General features: G+C 44.0%; 1 protein-coding gene across 3 annotated transcripts in view; it reads left to right on the top strand.

Annotated features, from left to right (window-relative positions):
- Positions 1-22,311, top strand: part of LOC123768517 (serine/threonine-protein phosphatase 6 regulatory ankyrin repeat subunit B) — a 105,066-nt gene that overhangs the window by 5,762 nt on the left and 76,993 nt on the right. For all 3 annotated transcript variants that reach the window (XM_069336209.1, XM_069336207.1, XM_069336208.1), the window contains exon 2: positions 9,186-9,492. In XM_069336209.1, coding sequence (XP_069192310.1) covers positions 9,186-9,492 — 307 coding nt within the window. The remainder of the gene's footprint in view (positions 1-9,185; positions 9,493-22,311) is intronic.

Raw genomic sequence — 22,311 nt, 5'->3', positions numbered from 1 at the left:
TATAGCTTCGTAATTACAATTGTTACTTATCCTTTTATAGGTATAGGTTAGGTAATAATTGTAATTACGAAGCAATAAGATGCTTATCTTAACATACTAAGTAGGTTAGGTAAGGTCGGTGTTTTCTATGAAGCTTTTCAAGGGAAACTATTATGTTAAGTATGTCACCTATGCACATATTTAATAAGTCAATATTGACTTATTAAATTTGCGAGAACGGGTTGTTTGTGTACATGCGTGTATTAGGAAAAAAAAATAGTGAACGGTGATTCGTGGAACAGTGATGTGGAACGGGTATCACAACGACATATAAGTTGGAAGTGAAGGAAAATCGTGCATAGAATATTATAAATATAGATTACTAGAAATATAGAATAGTGGCAAGAGGCGGCATCAGTGGTTATAAATCGGGTAACTGGAAACTGGTGACATCAACCTGGGGCCAGATTCACGAAAGCACTTAAGCAAGGACTTACAAACCTGTACATCTTTTCTCAGTCTTTGGCGGCTTTGTTTCCAATTATTAAACAGTTAATGAGCTCCGAAGCACCAGGAGGCTGTTTATAACAATAACAACAGTTGATTGGCAAGTTTTCATGCTTGTAAACTGTTTAATAAATGTAACCAAAGCCGTCAAAGATTGAGGAAAGATGTACACGTTCGTAAGTGCTTGCGTAAGTGCTTTCGTGAATCTGGCCCCTGGGCCACAAGAGGTCACCTGTACCGACCGGGGACCAGCCTCGCTACCTACGCTAAGTACCTGCCATAAAGTTTGAACAAAATAACATACATAATATTACTAATATACGGTATACATATAATATTATAAATATTAAACATATAAATATATATACATATAATTTTATAAAGAGTTAAAAGGACTGACATCAACAAGTGATCCATACAGTGACTCTCAAATACAACACAATACATCAGACAATGGAGAGGTGTGGCGAGTGTTCGGGAGTACTGGGAAGACGTAATGCAGGCGTAACGTGCTGCATCTGTAACATAAGATTTCACCTGGGCTGTACAGAATTAGCTCCAGGATGCATAAAAAGGCAAGGAATTTACTGGGTTTGCAAAGATGACAGATTAATGTTAGAGAACATAACTAAACTGATGAAAAACATTCCCGAGTCACAGAGATTACCATTCACAGACAGGCTACCAGTGATATATGCGGACTGGGAAAAGTCAACATTGGATAACGACCAAAACTCAGGAACAGATAGTTTAGAGAACCGCAGCAGGAGTGTGGAGGAGGAGACTATTGTGGTACAAAATAACAGCAATATTGCAGAGCCAGATAATATAAACGATGAGAGCAACAGTGAGACAGAGTACATAAATGAAGGAATTGGGACGAAAAACGGAGATGGCTCCAATAAAGAGGTTGACAAGACAGTCGCAGATATAAATACCTTGAAAAACGCAAAACCGGAACACATTTGCAAATTCTACGCTAAAGGAATATGCAAATATGGAAAATTAGGAGCAAAATGCCATTTTCTGCATCCTCGAAAATGCAGGAACATGTTGGCGAGGGGTACATGCCTTTTTGGAACAGGGTGTAGATACTTCCACCCTAAATTATGTCAATTTTCAATAAGTGACAAAAAATGCTACAATCTTCAGTGTCCGGAATTCCATGTGAGAGGTACACAGCGTTATAGACGGGAAGATCAATATGACACTACTGGAAATTTTTTAGAGGAAGGCAGAAACAGAGTAGTAAATATAAGAGAGAGGAACAGTCAGATGGAACCACTACAGGATTACAGAGGGGAACGGAGATACCCACAAGACTGGAATTCAAATTACCAACAAGTACACAGGTACTACACCAGACAACACCCGTCCTACTACCAAAACTGGACGAATCACTTCCAAAACGACACACCCTGGACGCAAACACAGTGGCCTCCTTATCAGAGCCTCAGATATTAACACCAGGTAAGGCTTCCAGCACTTCCACTAACACGATAACATCACTTATATTTGCCAACATCCAGGGTATAAAAACATGCAAATCCAACAAAGTTCAATTTATAGATGGTCTCCTTCATGAGGCAAATGCAGTGTTTGCAGCCCTAACAGAAACCCACACAAAGGACTACCATGATGGTGAAATATGGATCTCAGAGTACAATCTTTTCAGATGTGATAGGAAACACCGGCTTCAGGGTGGGGTCAGCCTCTACATCAAAGACACACTCATCTGTACTGAGCTGCTAAACACCTCAAATGATATGGTGGAAGTGCTGATAATCAAAATAGAGATTTTAAATGTAGTTATTGTCCTTGTATATAAGTCACCGGAGGCAAACCCTCAGCAGTTTAAAGACCAACTAATGAAAATAGAGCACTGCTTGGAAAACCTCACAAATCCAGCTCCGAACATCATCCTGCTTGGGGACTTCAACCTACGGCACCTGAAATGGAAGCACCTGGCTAATACAGTAATATCAGAAAGAATACCAGGAAGTAGCCTAAATGAACAGGCACATGCAAATGACCTGCTACGGATGTGCGACAGGTTTGCCTTAAACCAGCAAATAGTAGAACCAACTAGGAAGGAGAACACGCTGGACCTCATTTTCACTAATAATGATGAATTGATCAGGAACATAATGATTACAAATACCTGTTACTCAGATCGCAACTTAATTGAAGTTCTGACAACCATGGGGAATGGACCTTCAAAACCAGTCCAGATTCCCGGTGGAGGAGATTTCAGCAAATTCAACTTCAATAATAAACAGATAAACTGGGAGCAAATAAACCAGGACTTCACAGAAATAAACTGGGAAGAACAGCTAGAAAATGCAAACCTGAACCAGTGCCTGGAAAAAATAAGCTCAGTAGCACTAGAAATATGTTCAAACCGCATACCTCTAAGAAAAAAGAGGAAGAGATGCAGATTGGAACGGGAACGTCGTTCCCTATATAGGCGAAGAAAACGAATCGCGGAACAACTTGAGAGTCGCACCCTATCTCAAGAACGGCGAAGAAGGTTAGGTAGAGAAATAGAAACAATTGAACGGAAGCTACAAGAATCATACAAAACCCAGGAGAGGCAAAGAGAGCAAAAGGCCATCAGTGAAGTAGAAAGAAATCCGAAATATTTTTTCTCCTATGCAAAATCAAGATCAAAAACCACATCTAGTATCGGGCCCCTGCGAAAGGGAGATGGAACTTTCACCGATGACAACAAAGAAATGAGCGAGCTACTGAGGAAGCAGTACGACTCTGTTTTCAGCGAGCCATTAAACACACTAAAGATTGATAACCCAAATGAATTTTTCATGGATACGATACCAACATCAAATCATATATCAGACGTCGCCCTATCCCCACTGGATTTTGAAGAAGCCATAAACAGTATGCCTATGCACTCTGCACCAGGCCCGGATTCTTGGAACTCCATATTCATAAAGAACTGTAAAAAACCACTATCGCAGGCCCTCCACATTCTGTGGAGACAAAGCCTAGATACTGGCGTTATTCCTGATATACTAAAAACAGCAGAGATAGCACCACTCCATAAAGGAGGAAATAAGGCAGAGGCAAAAAATTACAGACCGATAGCACTAACATCGCACATCATAAAAATTTTTGAGAGAGTGCTAAGAAGTAAAATCACAAAATACATGGAATCACAGCAACTCCATAACCCCGGACAACATGGTTTCAGAACAGGGCGCTCTTGCCTGTCGCAGTTGCTGGACCACTATGATATGGCATTAGATGCTATGGAAGACAAACATAACGCGGATGTAATTTACACAGATTTCGCAAAAGCTTTTGATAAATGTGACCATGGTGTTATTGCACATAAAATGCGTTCAAAAGGAATTACCGGAAAAATAGGCAGATGGATCTACAATTTCCTGACCAACAGAACCCAATGTAATAGTCAACAAAATAAAATCCAGCCCATCAACCGTGAAGAGCTCAGTCCCCCAGGGTACTGTGCTTGCTCCAGTACTTTTTCTCATCCTCATTTCGGACATAGACAAGAACACAACCTATAGCACTGTATCATCCTTTGCAGATGACACTAGGATCTTCATGAGAGTAGGCAACATAGAGGACACGGCGAACCTCCAGTCAGATGTAGATCAGGCCTTTCTATGGGCTACAGAAAATAATATGGTGTTTAACGAAGATAAGTTCCAGCTCATGCGCTATGGAAAAAATGAAAATATAAAAACGGAAACCACGTACAAAACTCAGGCAAATCATAACATAGAACGAAAAGGCAATGTAAAGGACCTGGGTGTACTCATGTCGGAAGACCTTACCTTTAAAGAACACAATAAAGTAGCCGTCACAACTGCAAGAAAAATGACAGGTTGGATAACAAGAACTTTTCACACTAGAGATGCTATACCGCTGATGATACTTTTCAAAACGCTTGTGCTCTCTAGAGTAGAGTACTGCTGCACAATGACAGCACCTTTCAAAGCTGGAGAAATTGCTGACCTGGAGAGCGTGCAGAGATCCTTTACTGCTAGAATCCACTCAGTAAAACATCTAAACTATTGGGACCGACTAAAGAGCCTAAATCTGTACTCCCTTGAGCGCAGGCGGGAGAGGTACATAATAATTTACACGTGGAAAATATTAGAGGGGCTGGTCCTAAACCTGCACACAGAAATAACATCACATGAGACCAGAAGACATGGCAGGATGTGCAGAATACCCCCGTTGAAAAACAGAGGTGCAACTGGTACTCTGAGAGAGAACTCTATCAACATCAGAGGTCCGAGACTGTTCAACACGCTTCCACTACACATAAGGGGCATAACTGGCCGACCCCTCACAGTGTTCAAGAGAGAACTGGATAAGCACCTCCAAAGGATACCTGATCAACCAGGCTGTGACTCATACGTCAGGCTGCGAGCAGCCGCGTCCAACAGCCTGGTTGATCAGTCCGGAAACCAGGAGGCCTGGTCGACGACCGGGCCGCGGGGACGCTAAGCCCCGGAAGCACCTCAAGGTAACCTCAAGGTAAGGTAACCTAGTTGTACTCACCTAGTTGCACTCGCCTAGATGTACTCCCCTAGTTGTACTCACCTAGTTGTACTCACCCAGTTGTACTCACCTAGTTGCACTCAGCTAGTTGTACTAGCCTAATTGTACTCCCCTAGTTGTACTCACCTAGTTGTACTCCCCTAGTTGTACTCACCTAGTTGTACTCGCCTAGTTGTACTCACCTAGTTGCACTAGCCTAGTTGTACTCACCTAGTTGTATTCACCTAGTTGTACTTACCTAGTTGTACTCGCCTAGTTGTACTCGCCTAGTTGTACTCTCCTAGTTGTACTCACCTAGTTGTACTAGCCTAGTTGTACTCCCCTAGTTGTACTCACCTAGTTGTACTCACCTAGTTGTACTCCCCTAGTTGTACTCACCTAGTTGTACTCGCCTAGTTGTACTCACCTAGTTGTACTCACCTAGTCGTACTTACCTAGTTGTACTCACCTAGTTGTACTCACGTAGCTGTTCTCACCTAGTTGTATTCGCCTAGTTGTACTCACCTAGTTGTACTAGCCTAGTTGTACTAGCCTAGTTGTACTCCCCTAGTTGTACTCACCTAGTTGTACTCGCCTAGTTGTACTCACCTAGTTGTACTCACCTAGTTGTATTCACCTAGTTGTACTCCCCTAGTTGTACTCGCCTAGTTGTACTCACCTTGTTGTACTCACCTAGTTGTACTCACCTAGTTGTACTCACCTAGTTGTACTCACTTAGTTGTACTCACCAAGTTGTACTCCCCTAGTTGTACTCACCTAGTTGTACTCACCTAGTTGTATTCGCCTAGTTGTACTCGCCTAGTTGTACTTACCTAGGTGTACTCACCTAGTTGTACTCACCTAGTCGTACTCACCCAGTCGTACTCGCCTAGTTGTACTCGCCTAGTTGTACTCACCTAGTTGTACTCACCTAGTTGTACTCTCCTAGTTGTACTCCCCTAGTTGTACTCACCTAGGTGTACTCACCAAGGTGTACTCACCTAGTTGTACTGGCCTAGTTGTACTCACCTAGTTGTACTCGCCTAGTTGTTCTCGCCTAGTTGTACTCACCCAGTTGCACTCACCTAGTTATTCTCACCTAGTTGTACTCACCCAGTTGTGCTCACCTAGTTGTACTCGCCTAGTTGTACTCACCTAGTTGCACTAGCCTAGTTGTACTCACCTAGTTGTATTCACCTAGTTGTACTCACCTAGTTGTACTAGCCTAATTGTACTCCCCTAGTTGTACTCCCCTAGTTGTACTCACCTAGTTGTACTCACCTAGTTGTTCTCCCCTAGTTGTACTCACCTAGTTGTACTCACCCAGTTGTACTCACCTAGTTGCACTCACCTAGTTGTACTCACCCAGTTGTGCTCACCTAGTTGTACTCACTTAGTTGTACTTACCTAGTTGTACTCGCCTAGTTGTACTCGCCTAGTTGTACTCGCCTAGTTGTACTCACCTAGTTGCACTAGCCTAGTTGTACTCACCTAGTTGTATTCACCTAGTTGTACTCACCTAGTTGTACTAGCCTAATTGTACTCCCCTAGTTGTACTCACCTAGTTGTACTCACCTAGTTGTACTCCCCTAGTTGTACTCACCTAGTTGTACTCACCCAGTTGTACTCACCTAGTTGCACTCACCTAGTTGTACTCACCCAGTTGTGCTCACCTAGTTGTACTCACTTAGTTGTACTTACCTAGTTGTACTCGCCTAGTTGTACTCGCCTAGTTGTACTCTCCTAGTTGTACTCACCTAGTTGTACTAGCCTAGTTGTACTCACCTAGCTGTACTCACCTAGTCGTACTCACCTAGTTGTACTCACGTAGCTGTTCTCACCTAGTTGTATTCGCCTAGTTGTACTCACCTAGTTGTACTCACGTAGCTGTTCTCACCTAGTTGTATTCGCCTAGTTGTACTCACCTAGTTGTACTAACCTAGTTGTACTCACCTAGTTGTACTCCCCTAGTTGTACTCACCTAGTTGTACTCGCCTAGTTGTACTCACCTAGTTGTATTCACCTAGTTGTACTCCCCTAGTTGTACTCGCCTAGTTGTACTCACCTAGTTGTACTCACCTAGTTCTACTTCCCCTAGTTGTACTCACCTAGTTGTACTCACCCAGTTGTACTCACCTAGTTGCACTCACCTAGTTGTACTCACCCAGTTGTGCTCACCTAGTTGTACTCACTTAGTTGTACTTACCTAGTTGTACTCGCCTAGTTGTACTCGCCTAGTTGTACTCGCCTAGTTGTACTCACCTAGTTGCACTAGCCTAGTTGTACTCCCCTAGTTGTACTCACCTAGTTGTACTCGCCTAGTTGTACTCACCTGGTTGTACTCACCTAGTTGTACTCACCTAGTTGTACTCACCTAGTTGTACTCACCTAGTTGTACTCACCTAGTTGTACTCACCTAGTTGTACTCACCTAGTTGTACTCCCCTAGTTGTACTCACCTAGTTGTACTCGCCTAGTTGTACTCACCTAGTTGTATTCACCTAGTTGTACTCACCTAGTTGTACTCACCTAGTTGTACTTCCCCTAGTTGTACTCACCTAGTTGTACTCACCTAGTTGTACTTCCCCTAGTTGTACTCACCTAGTTGTACTCCCCCTAGTTGTACTCACCTAGTTGTACTCACCTAGTTGTACTTCCCCTAGTTGTACTCACCTAGTTGTACTTCCCCTAGTTGTACTCACCTAGTTGTACTTCCCCTAGTTGTACTCACCTAGTTGTACTTCCCCTAGTTGTACTCACCTAGTTGTACTCCCCCTAGTTGTACTCACCTAGTTGTACTCCCCCTAGTTGTACTCACCTAGTTATACTTCCCCTAGTTGTACTCACCTGGTTGTGCTTGTCGGGGTTGAGCTCTGGCTCTTTGGTCAAAGAGGTAAAATGGTCCTTCTTGTGTGAATGTCTTAATAATAATAATAATAATAATAATAATAATAATAATAATACACAGAGAGACCACAATAACGTGGTATATCAATTGAACAAAACCATAAGGGCCTTCATGGGAGGTTCGAACTTAAGAACATAAGAACATAAGAACAAACGTAACTGCAGAAGGCCTATTGGCCCATACGAGGCAGCTCCTATTTATAACCATGTGCTGAGTGGTCCCAGACGTGTTGTAGTCAACTGTACTACAACGTCTTGAGGTTATCTTGAGGTTATCTTGAGATGATTTCGGGGCTTTTAGTGTCCCCGCGGCCCGGTCCTCGACCAGGCCTCCACCCCCAGGAAGCAGCCCGTGACAGCTGACTAACTCCCAGGTACCTATTTACTGCTAGGTAACAGGGGCATTCAGGGTGAAAGAAACTTTGCCCATTTGTTTCTGCCTCGTGCGGGAATCGAACCCGCGCCACAGAATTACGAGTCCTGCGCGCTATCCACCAGGCTACGAGGCCCCTCAACATGGTTCCAAATCGTGGTACACTTGACTAGAGCACGTCGGGGAACACTCGGCGAATAGGTTCGAACCCTAATCAAGGCCCTTGTGGAATTGTTCAAATAATAATAATTATAATAATACACAAAGACATCACACTAACGTGATATATATATATATATATATATATATATATATATATATATATATATATATATATATATATATATATATATGTATATATATATATATATATATATATATATATATATATATATATATATATATATATATATATATATATATATATATATGAAAATTAATTTGTGTATTTGAAGCTGGAGCATATGGTGGGTGAGCTACTTTACCCACACCAGAGAGCTTGGGGTTATATAGGAAACTTGGACTGTCTTCAGTACACGGGAGACATCTCCCGTCACGCAGGGTGCAGTCGCACCTCCACAGATGGCTCAAAAGGGCCACCATTTACGGGCTATTCATGCCCGTGCCACCTTTTGGGTGGCTTAATCTTCATCAATCATCAATCTGTCTTCAGTAGAAGCTTGTTCCCTGCTCACTCACTGTGTCAAGAAGGACCCGGGCTGTACTACTGGGAGCCTATATCCACATTTTTCCTTGTAGAGAACTTCCGAATGATTTATATATAAAAACTATTGGCTATGGATATATATATATATTCTCGTTCTTTACTGTTAATAAGTTTTGTTTTTGATAGTGAACCATAATACCTTAAATGAATCTCTTGATAGGCTGCGTGTGTGAGGAGTGGCGACGAGACGGGATTCCTGCACCAACTTGTTGCTGGTGGAGATGCACGTGTGGTGCTGCCTCCTGAAGACGACGGTGCTGGGGGCTGCACACTGCTGGGATTGGCAGCGGTGTTGGGCCATCACCACCTTGTGTCGCCCCTGGTGTCTGCTGGCGTCACTGTGGACGACCCTGGCCTTAACACCCGCACTCCTCTCCATATTGCTGCAGTTCATGGTCACCTAGACTTCGCGCGCGCTCTGCTGAAGGCTGGAGCCAATATTGAGGCCGCCAGCGCAGAGGATGATGGTATGTTGATGTTATCTTTTTATGCTACTGATACTTCAACCCGTCCTCTTAAAAATAACGTCACTTTTGGCCCGTATGCGCACTATGGCCAAATTTGGACGTAATTTGAAATGAAATCGACTCACAAAAGTGACGTACTCTTCCGTTTTCTGTTCGAGTCGTCCGGCCGACTCTGTAAGGTTAGAATAGGTGACTTTCAATTCACGTTTTTCATACCGTTTTGAAACTTTATGAGAATTTCGTGCCCACCTAACCTATCAGAGGACCCTTAACTTACTGATGTTGAAAAAAAAATCCCAAATTTATTTTCATTTTTTTTTCATTTTCAAATTACATCCAAATTCGGCTATACGGGCAAACGGCCAAAAGCGACGTTCTTTTTAAGAGGACAGGTTGTTCAGTGACCTAACGAGGCTAACAATAACGTCTTAACCGTTCAGCCAGTGATCATTTTATTTAAATATTTATCTGCAATACATTACTTGTTATATTGTTATTTTACGAACAAAAAAGGTAGATATAGCTTAGCAAAAATTTTGGTAAATACATGTAATAAAATTCACATTCGTAGATAAGATAGCTATAACTCTGTAATGCTCTGAACAACTCACTCACACGAGTAATATCATATACCACACGTCTCACACTCACGCTTTACTAAGGTTTATTCCCATTTTCTTTGGTGCACATTTAACCATAAAGAGCGGCTCTTCTAAGTAAAACTATAGTATTGAGAAAAACGAAACTCTTCTAAGCGTTTCCTCGGTAGCTTCCCTAAGTCATGACATTAAACCATGGGAGGTGAGACACTGGGATTTATTTATTGAAGCGTTAGTAACAAGACACCTGGTGTTGTTCTTTAACTATATCTTGCGCTTGTTAGGCCCCATTTAGATTATGCAGTTCAACTTTTTCTCCTAATATTTAAAGTGCAGCTTTTGAGTCTGTGTGTATGATTGAATTTTGAGTGTTTGGGGCAATCACATATGCGAATGCCTGTTGTATGGCAAACAGCTCAGTTTGGGTTGATGATACTAGTCCTCCCAGTCTCCAATATGCCTGTACGCTGGCCGTGCAAACAGCAGCACCAGCACTCTCATATTCTGTGTCCACCGATCCGTCTGTGAAGAAGTGGGTGACTCCTGCTACTGCTATGCTGCACATTTGCTTTTCTATGATGCGCCTTAGGGTTGTTGGATCATAGGCAGCCTTTTTCATCGGAAGACCTTCTATAGTATTACTATTTTGAAGATAGGCTCCTCCCACTGTGGCGGACAAGTGTAGTTTTTGATCCCCCTTTTTATCAAGAATCATTCTTTTTATTTGTTTAGGACTTCTCCGGCTCTGGCAGCCCAAGAAGTTGTTTTGGCCAAGTCATCTAGTTATCAGAAATAGTTATCTTACTGATAATCGTAGCTGTTCTTTGAGATATTCTTTCTTGAAGAGAGGGAAAACCCGTTTCCAGTCTTAGAATTTCAAGTCTGGTCCACACAAGGGCTCCCAAGACAGCTCTCATAGCATTGTTTTGTGCTTCTTCAAGCCTTTTCCACTGTTGGTGTGATAGACTTGTGAGTGAAGGTGCGGCATAGTCGATCACTGATCTGACTGCATGTACATAGTATGTGCGAAGGACTTGCAGATTGGCTCCTCCAGAGAGGGAGGTTAGTGACCTGAGGATTGCCGTCCGGGCCGCAGTTCTCTCTCTTAAGTGACCTCGCATTAAAATTTATCTGTGTCCAGGATTATTTCTAGATACTGACAAGTGTTCATCCAATGAATTGGTTGACCCTGTACTGTGAGTTTGATGTTGGGCTTCACTATTTTTATGGGCATGGTCTTTGAGGGGTTAAGCTTGATATCAATCTACTTTGCCTCTTTACTGATGCAGTCTAAGCATTTGGGTGCAAGGCGCTCCGCATCTCTTCCTTTTATGATGATGACAAAGTCGTCCGCGTAGTTTAGCAGCCTGCGGTGATGTGGGAGTTTCAGCCTCATTATTCATCCATTAAACAGTTGAAGAGAAGAGGGCTGAGAATACCTCCTTGCAGTGTACCATTTTCATGTCTTTTGTATTCAGAGACTGTGCCATGAAGTTTTACTCTTGCTTTTTTTTTTTTTTTTTTTTTTTTGAGATATATACAAGAGTTGTTACATTCTTGTACAGCCACTAGTACGCGTAGCGTTTCGGGCAAGTCCTTAATCCTATGGTCCCTGGAATACGATCCCCTGCCGCGAAGAATCGTTTTTTCATCCAAGTACACATTTTACTGTTGCGTTAAACAGAGGCTACAGTTAAGGAATTGCGCCCAGTAAATCCTCCCCGGCCAGGATACGAACCCATGACATAGCGCTCGCGGAACGCCAGGCGAGTGTCTTACCACTACACCACGGAGACTGTACTCCTTCTGTTTATGCTTCTTTGTTTATGAGACAGTTTATGGTCCAGGAGAGCAGGTTGCCTTTGACCTCTGTCGATAAGGATAAGGACTCTATGAGGATGTCGATGATTCTACCTCTGACGAAGGACCACGTAGTCGCAGCGGTGGTCGAGGTGACTCTTTCAGTACACAGAGAAATCACAGTAACGTGATATATCAATGAGAAAATCCACAAGTCTGGGACCACCAAGCACATAGGTTCGAATCCTCATCACGGCTCCTGTGGATTTTCTCATTGATATATCACGTTACTGTGATTTTCCGGAGCGAAGGGGATATTAATGCGGTATTAAGCGTATCAACATATAATTGAAGAAATCCACAAGGGCCGCGATGAGGATTCGAACCTACATCCGGGAGGATCCCAGACGCGCCTTAATCGACTGTGCCACGACATGGTAAAAGAATTGCAACCGGGAGTGCAACTGCCCTCACAGGAATCCAGCAGTCTCTCCAAGACACACACCAGGGTTTTACACAATTCCCCCGTGCCCCCGGGCTCCCTCAACAAGTTGTTCCACCTCAGCCCGCGTGCTTGAAAGAACGACATGGTAAAAGAATTGCAACCGGGAGTGCAACTGCCCTCACAGGAATCCAGCAGTCTCTCCAAGACACACACCAGGGTTTTACACAATTCCCCCCGTGCCCCCGGGCTCCCTCAACAAGTTGTTCCACCTCAGGCCGGGTGCTTGAAAGAACGACATGGTAAAAGAATTGCAACCGGGAGTGCAACTGCCCTCACAGGAATCCAGCAGTCTCTCCAAGACACACACCAGGGTTTTACACAATTCCCCCCGTGCCCCCGGGCTCCCTCAACAAGTTGTTCCACCTCAGGCCGGGTGCTTGAAAGAGGAGTAACCAGTGGCTTGTTCGTACCATATCGCAGTGGATCTTCCTTCTGCTACTTTGGCTCTGTGGCGACTTTTGATAGTTGTGAGTATTTTCTTCTTGATTTGCTCCTTAATCTGTGAAAAACTTGAAAATTGAAATTGAAATAAGTTTATTGAGGTAAAATACACACAAAGGGATGAGGTAGCTCAAGCTATTCTCACCCCGTTCAGTACATCGTGTTAATACATACATAGACACACATCACAAACAATAAACGTATTACCGAACATTCTGAGAGATAAAATTAAAAATACATTAAAAAAAAAAAAACTTTGAGGTATTTTAATCTGAACAACAGGTAGAGTAGTGGCAGTTTTTGGTAGTGAGTCTGCCTTTTCATTACCATCCATGCCAGTGTGACTTGATATCCAATTTAGGGTGATTGACAACCTTAGATTGGGTGTTTCGTTTCCTATATGTAGAATTTCTGTGAGTTGTATATTATCTCTGTGTTGGCTGGATAAGAATGCCTGGAGCGAAGATTTAGAGTCGGAATGAATGATGACATCATGTAAATTATTCTCAATTGCATAATTTATGGCTTCCTTCAGGGCATATAGTTCTGTTTGCAATGTTGAGCAGCCACTATTCATGCTCCAGTAAGCTTCATGGTTGGTAGTGTAAACTGCTGCCCCAGCAGAACCTCTTTCTTGATCAACTGATCCGTCTGTGAAGATGTGAGTCGTTGTAGGTCTTGTGATGCTCTCCATTTGTTGTTCTATGACTGCTTACGCTCTCTTGGTCGGTGGAGGACCTTCGTAGTAGAGAGTTGTTGTTGTTTTAGACTCAGCTACTCGGAACAAATAGTTTCAAGTAGCATGAGCTGTGGTTAGCCTATAAGTGGAGGCTCTTTGGAGCCATTAACTGTACCAATAGCTTATACTGGAGATCTGGGGATGGGGGCTGTGGACGCGCCAATCCAATCCAAGGCCATAGGGCTGGTCAGACCGGTGAATTGATGGGGTACACGTCACTCACAGCTGAGTGCCACAGGAGTCAGCAGGACTGTCGGCGGGGCTGGCCACAGTCCTGCTGGTCTAGGTGGAGATGTCCGATGTTACAAGAGGATTGGTTTCCTTATCGCAGTTCCCCGAAGTTCGTAGTCTGGTCGAATTTCCTTCTTCAAGGTGTCGTAGTCGCAGAGGTGGTCGAGGCATTCTTGAGGGACGACCATGCGAACGGTGGTAGAGAGGAAGTAAGGAACTAATAAAGAAAAGAGATTGAGGTGGGGAGCAGATAAGAGAAGAAGGTAATTTCTAGAAGGGTAAGGTGAAAGGTACGAATGATACAAATTGGAAGAATAGTACGAATGATAAGAGTGTGTAAGAGTGGGAAGAACAGAAAGGGAAAAGAATAAAGGACGCTAAGAAAAAGTAAAGGGGGTAACAAAAACGGGGTAGGCTTAAGTGAGGTCACGCTTGCTAAGAAGGTTAGAGTATTTAAATATGTACTGTTAAAGGGAAGAGCAACTTACAGCACCGCTCCTGTGCCAGGTAAGTCCACTACGGGCTCACCATAGCATGTGCTACTTGGAACGTTTTATACCAATATATATATATATATATATATATATATATATATATATATATATATATATATATATATATATATATATATATATATATATATATATATATATATATATATATATATATATACATATATATATATATATATATATATATATATATATATATATATATATATATATATATATATATATATATATATATATATACTTGCATAAACCACAAGTGAAGATTAACAATCTTTGGACAACACCCACCAGTGGGCCTCGAACCCAGAAAGCACAAATATATATATATATATATATATATATATATATATATATATATATATATATATATATATATATATATATATATTAGCATATTTTGGTAGCAGTCTTTCCTGTAGACATATATTATTAAATATGACCGAAAAAGTAAGATTAATAATTCTGACACGAATTTTCTCAATGTTTCGTACATTTCGCTTCACTGTTGGAGGTAAATCAAAAATCAATTCTCCAAAATTCATTTTTATTTCTAGTCTGACGCGACACGAGCGCGTTTCGTAAAACTTATTACATTTTCAAAGACTTTAGTTCACAAATACACAACTGAATAGAACTTACGCATCTCCGATTTTATATCTACATTTGAGTGAGGTGGTAGGGGTGATGTGGCATTAACACAAGACAGAACAAGATGTGGTATTAATAGGGTATTAATTTCATCAACACAAGACAGAACAAGAGTATTAATAGGGTATTAATTTCATCAACACAAGACAGAACACGAAACAATGGATATTGAATAGAAGTGTTTGTAGAAAGCCTATTGGTCCATATTTCTTGATGCTTCTATATTGGAGCGGAGTCTTGAGGTGGGTAGAATATAGTTGTGCAATAATTGGCTGTTGATTGCTGGTGTTGACTTCTTGATGTGTAGTGCCTCGCAAATGTCAAGCCGCCTGCTATCGCTGTATCTATCGATGATTTCTGTGTTGTATATATATGTATGTATATTTATATATATATATATATATATATATATATATATATATATATATATATATATATATATATATATATATATATATATATATATATAACTGAAAACTCACACCCCAGAAGTGACTCGAACCCATACTCCCACAACTGGTATGTACAGGGACGCCTTAATCCGCTTGACCATCACGACCGGACATAAGGAAGTGATAGCCGAGGCTATATGAACCACTTCCCCGCCGGCACTCGGATGGTAATCTTGGGCATAGCATTTTATCAAATCACCTCATTCTTTGGGGCACACGTGAGGAACACAAATGCAAACAAGCCTGAATGGTCCCCAGGACTATATACAACTGAAAACTCACACCCCAGAAGTGACTCGAACCCATACTCCCACAACTGGTATGTACAGGGACGCCTTAATCCGCTTGACCATCACGACCGGACATAAGGAAGTGATAGCCGAGGCTATATGAACCACTTCCCCGCCGGCACTCGGATGGTAATCTTGGGCATAGCATTTTATCAAATCACCTCATTCTTTGGGGCACACGTGAGGAACACAAATGCAAACAAGCCTGAATGGTCCCCAGGACTATATACAACTGAAAACTCACACCCCAGAAGTGACTCGAACCCATACTCCCACAACTGGTATGTACAGGGACGCCTTAATCCGCTTGACCATCACGACCGGACATAAGGAAGTGATAGCCGAGGCTATATGAACCACTTCCCCGCCGGCACTCGGATGGTAATCTTGGGCATAGCATTTTATCAAATCACCTCATTCTTTGGGGCACACGTGAGGAACACAAATGCAAACAAGCCTGAATGGTCCCCAGGACTATATACAACTGAAAACTCACACCCCAGAAGTGACTCGAACCCATACTCCCACAACTGGTATGTACAGGGACGCCTTAATCCGCTTGACCATCACGACCGGACATAAGGAAGTGATAGCCGAGGCTATATGAACCACTTCCCCGCCGGCACTCGGATGGTAATCTTGGGCATAGCATTTTATCAAATCACCTCATTCTTTGGGGCACACGTGAGGAACACAAATGCAAACAAGCCTGAATGGTCCCCAGGACTATATACAACTGAAAACTCACACCCCAGAAGTGACTCGAACCCATACTCCCACAACTGGTATGTACAGGGACGCCTTAATCCGCTTGACCATCACGACCGGACATAAGGAAGTGATAGCCGAGGCTATATGAACCACTTCCCCGCCGGCACTCGGATGGTAATCTTGGGCATAGCATTTTATCAAATCACCTCATTCTTTGGGGCACACGTGAGGAACACAAATGCAAACAAGCCTGAATGGTCCCCAGGACTATATACAACTGAAAACTCACACCCCAGAAGTGACTCGAACCCATACTCCCACAACTGGTATGTACAGGGACGCCTTAATCCGCTTGACCATCACGACCGGACATAAGGAAGTGATAGCCGAGGCTATATGAACCACTTCCCCGCCGGCACTCGGATGGTAATCTTGGGCATAGCATTTTATCAAATCACCTCATTCTTTGGGGCACACGTGAGGAACACAAATGCAAACAAGCCTGAATGGTCCCCAGGACTATATACAACTGAAAACTCACACCCCAGAAGTGACTCGAACCCATACTCCCACAACTGGTATGTACAGGGACGCCTTAATCCGCTTGACCATCACGACCGGACATAAGGAAGTGATAGCCGAGGCTATATGAACCACTTCCCCGCCGGCACTCGGATGGTAATCTTGGGCATAGCATTTTATCAAATCACCTCATTCTTTGGGGCACACGTGAGGAACACAAGATTACCATCCGAGTGCCGGCGGGGAAGTGGTTCATATAGCCTCGGCTATCACTTCCTTATGTCCGGTCGTGATGGTCAAGCGGATTAAGGCGTCCCTGTACATACCAGTTGTGGGAGTATGGGTTCGAGTCACTTCTGGGGTGTGAGTTTTCAGTTGTATATAGTCCTGGGGACCATTCAGGCTTGTTTGCATTTGTGTTCCTCACGTGTGCCCCAAAGAATGAGGTGATTTGATAAAATGCTATGCCCAAGATTACCATCCGAGTGCCGGCGGGGAAGTGGTTCATATAGCCTCGGCTATCACTTCCTTATGTCCGGTCGTGATGGTCAAGCGGATTAAGGCGTCCCTGTACATACCAGTTGTGGGAGTATGGGTTCGAGTCACTTCTGGGGTGTGAGTTTTCAGTTGTATATAGTCCTGGGGACCATTCAGGCTTGTTTGCATTTGTGTTCCTCACGTGTGCCCCAAAGAATGAGGTGATTTGATAAAATGCTATGCCCAAGATTACCATCCGAGTGCCGGCGGGGAAGTGGTTCATATAGCCTCGGCTATCACTTCCTTATGTCCGGTCGTGATGGTCAAGCGGATTAAGGCGTCCCTGTACATACCAGTTGTGGGAGTATGGGTTCGAGTCACTTCTGGGGTGTGAGTTTTCAGTTGTATATAGTCCTGGGGACCATTCAGGCTTGTTTGCATTTGTGTTCCTCACGTGTGCCCCAAAGAATGAGGTGATTTGATAAAATGCTATGCCCAAGATTACCATCCGAGTGCCGGCGGGGAAGTGGTTCATATAGCCTCGGCTATCACTTCCTTATGTCCGGTCGTGATGGTCAAGCGGATTAAGGCGTCCCTGTACATACCAGTTGTGGGAGTATGGGTTCGAGTCACTTCTGGGGTGTGAGTTTTCAGTTGTATATAGTCCTGGGGACCATTCAGGCTTGTTTGCATATATATATATGCGAACAAGCCTGAATGGTCCCCAGCACTATATGCGAATGAAAACTCACACCCCAGAAGTGACTCGAACCCATACTCCCAGAAGCAACGCAACTGGTAACTACAGGGCGCCTTAATCCGCTTGACCATCACGGCCGTCAAAAGGAAGTGATAGCCGAGGCTATTTGAGCCACTTCCCCGACGGCAACTCGGATGGTAATCTTGGGCATAGCATTTCACCAAATCACCTCATTCTTTGGGGCACACGTGAGGAACACAAATGCGAACAAGCCTGAATGGTCCCCAGGACTATATGCGAATGAAAACTCACACCCCAGAAGTGACTCGAACCCATACTCCCAGAAGTAACGCAACTGGTAACTACAGGGCGCCTTAATCCGCTTGACCATCACGGCCGTCAAAAGGAAGTGATAGCCGAGGCTATTTGAGCCACTTCCCCGACGGCAACTCAGATGGTAATCTTGGGCATAGCATTTCACCAAATCACCTCATTCTTTGGGGCACACGTGAGGAACACAAATGCGAACAAGCCTGAATGGTCCCCAGGACTATATGCGAATGAAAACTCACACCCCAGAAGTGACTCGAACCCATACTCCCAGAAGCAACGCAACTGGTAACTACAGGGCGCCTTAATCCGCTTGACCATCACGGCCGTCAAAAGGAAGTGATAGCCGAGGCTATTTGAGCCACTTCCCCGACGGCAACTCGGATGGTAATCTTGGGCATAGCATTTCACCAAATCACCTCATTCTTTGGGGCACACGTGAGGAACACAAATGCGAACAAGCCTGAATGGTCCCCAGGACTATATGCGAATGAAAACTCACACCCCAGAAGTGACTCGAACCCAAACTCCCAGAAGCAACGCAACTGGTAACTACAGGGCGCCTTAATCCGCTTGACCATCACGGCCGTCAAAAGGAAGTGATAGCCGAGGCTATTTGAGCCACTTCCCCGACGGCAACTCGGATGGTAATCTTGGGCATAGCATTTCACCAAATCACCTCATTCTTTGGGGCACACGTGAGGAACACAAATGCGAACAAGCCTGAATGGTCCCCAGGACTATATGCGAATGAAAACTCACACCCCAGAAGTGACTCGAACCCATACTCCCAGAAGCAACGCAACTGGTAACTACAGGGCGCCTTAATCCGCTTGACCATCACGGCCGTCAAAAGGAAGTGATAGCCGAGGCTATTTGAGCCACTTCCCCGACGGCAACTCGGATGGTAATCTTGGGCATAGCATTTCACCAAATCACCTCATTCTTTGGGGCACACGTGAGGAACACAAATGCGAACAAGCCTGAATGGTCCCCAGGACTATATGCGAATGAAAACTCACACCCCAGAAGTGACTCGAACCCATACTCCCAGAAGCAACGCAACTGGTAACTACAGGGCGCCTTAATCCGCTTGACCATCACGGCCGTCAAAAGGAAGTGATAGCCGAGGCTATTTGAGCCACTTCCCCGACGGCAACTCGGATGGTAATCTTGGGCATAGCATTTCACCAAATCACCTCATTCTTTGGGGCACACGTGAGGAACACAAATGCGAACAAGCCTGAATGGTCCCCAGGACTATATGCGAATGAAAACTTAATGGTCAAGCGGATTAAGGCGCCCTGTAGTTACCAGTTGCGTTGCTTCTGGGAGTATGGGTTCGAGTCACTTCTGGGGTGTGAGTTTTCATTCGCATATAGTCCTGGGGACCATTCAGGCTTGTTCGCATTTGTGTTCCTCACGTGTGCCCCAAAGAATGAGGTGATTTGGTGAAATGCTATGCCCAAGATTACCATCCGAGTTGCCGTCGGGGAAGTGGCTCAAATAGCCTCGGCTATCACTTCCTTTTGACGGCCGTGATGGTCAAGCGGATTAAGGCGCCCTGTAGTTACCAGTTGCGTTGCTTCTGGGAGTATGGGTTCGAGTCACTTCTGGGGTGTGAGTTTTCATTCGCATATAGTCCTGGGGACCATTCAGGCTTGTTCGCATTTGTGTTCCTCACGTGTGCCCCAAAGAATGAGGTGATTTGGTGAAATGCTATGCCCAAGATTACCATCCGAGTTGCCGTCGGGGAAGTGGCTCAAATAGCCTCGGCTATCACTTCCTTTTGACGGCCGTGATGGTCAAGCGGATTAAGGCGCCCTGTAGTTACCAGTTGCGTTGCTTCTGGGAGTATGGGTTCGAGTCACTTCTGGGGTGTGAGTTTTCATTCGCATATAGTCCTGGGGACCATTCAGGCTTGTTCGCATTTGTGTTCCTCACGTGTGCCCCAAAGAATGAGGTGATTTGGTGAAATGCTATGCCCAAGATTACCATCCGAGTTGCCGTTGGGGAAGTGGCTCAATATAGCCTCGGCTATCACTTCCTTTTGACGGCCGTGATGGTCAAGCGGATTAAGGCGCCCTGTAGTTACCAGTTGCGTTGCTTCTGGGAGTATGGGTTCGAGTCACTTCTGGGGTGTGAGTTTTCATTCGCATATAGTCCTGGGGACCATTCAGGCTTGTTCGCATTTGTGTTCCTCACGTGTGCCCCAAAGAATGAGGTGATTTGGTGAAATGCTATGCCCAAGATTACCATCCGAGTTGCCGTCGGGGAAGTGGCTCAAATAGCCTCGGCTATCACTTCCTTTTGACGGCCGTGATGGTCAAGCGGATTAAGGCGCCCTGTAGTTACCAGTTGCGTTGCTTCTGGGAGTATGGGTTCGAGTCACTTCTGGGGTGTGAGTTTTCATTCGCATATAGTCCTGGGGACCATTCAGGCTTGTTCGCATTTGTGTTCCTCACGTGTGCCCCAAAGAATGAGGTGATTTGGTGAAATGCTATGCCCAAGATTACCATCCGAGTTGCCGTCGGGGAAGTGGCTCAAATAGCCTCGGCTATCACTTCCTTTTGACGGCCGTGATGGTCAAGCGGATTAAGGCGCCCTGTAGTTACCAGTTGCGTTGCTTCTGGGAGTATGGGTTCGAGTCACTTCTGGGGTGTGAGTTTTCATTCGCATATAGTCCTGGGGACCATTCAGGCTTGTTCGCATTTGTGTTCCTCACGTGTGCCCCAAAGAATGAGGTGATTTGGTGAAATGCTATGCCCAAGATTACCATCCGAGTTGCCGTCGGGGAAGTGGCTCAAATAGCCTCGGCTATCACTTCCTTTTGACGGCCGTGATGGTCAAGCGGATTAAGGCGCCCTGTAGTTACCAGTTGCGTTGCTTCTGGGAGTATGGGTTCGAGTCACTTCTGGGGTGTGAGTTTTCATTCGCATATAGTCCTGGGGACCATTCAGGCTTGTTCGCATTTGTGTTCCTCACGTGTGCCCCAAAGAATGAGGTGATTTGGTGAAATGCTATGCCCAAGATTACCATCCGAGTTGCCGTCGGGGAAGTGGCTCAAATAGCCTCGGCTATCACTTCCTTTTGACGGCCGTGATGGTCAAGCGGATTAAGGCGCCCTGTAGTTACCAGTTGCGTTGCTTCTGGGAGTATGGGTTCGAGTCACTTCTGGGGTGTGAGTTTTCATTCATATATATATATATATATATATATATATATATATATATATATATATATGTCGTACCTAGTAGCCGGAACGCACTTTTCGGCCTACTATGGAAGGCCCGATTTGCCTAATAAGCAAAGTTTTCCTGAATTAATATATTTTCTCTAATTTTTTCTTATGAAATGATAAAGCTACCCATTTCATTATGTATGAGGTCAATTTTTTTTTATTGGAGTTAAAATTAACGTAGATATATGACCGAACCTAACCAACCCTACCTAACCTAACCTAACCTATCTTTACAGGTTAGGTTAGGTTAGGTGGCCAAAAAAAGTTAGGCTAGGTTAGGTTAGGTAGGTTAGGTTGTCGAAAAACAATTAATTCATGAAAACTTGGCTTATTAGGCAAATCGGGCCTTGCATAGTAGGCTGAGAAGTGCGTTCTGGCTATTAGGTACGACATACTGGCAGCAGGGTTTCTTTTATGCATGTCTCATTGAATATGACAGCATATTCCGTATTTACTATTTTCTGATTTAGGGCTTCTATCCCTCTTACTAATGCTCCTGCATCAGGGTTCAGCTGGAAGAGGAGTTCACCAAAAGTCATGTTGTTTTTAGGTGAAGAAAAGAATTGAATAACTGAAGAATATATTACACTAATTACAAAATCGCACAACGTTTCGAACCTC

Source organism: Procambarus clarkii, chromosome 35 (assembly GCF_040958095.1).
Source record: "Procambarus clarkii isolate CNS0578487 chromosome 35, FALCON_Pclarkii_2.0, whole genome shotgun sequence".
NCBI classification, from domain to species: domain Eukaryota; kingdom Metazoa; phylum Arthropoda; class Malacostraca; order Decapoda; family Cambaridae; genus Procambarus; species Procambarus clarkii.
This window is presented reverse-complemented; position numbering and strand designations above follow the sequence as displayed.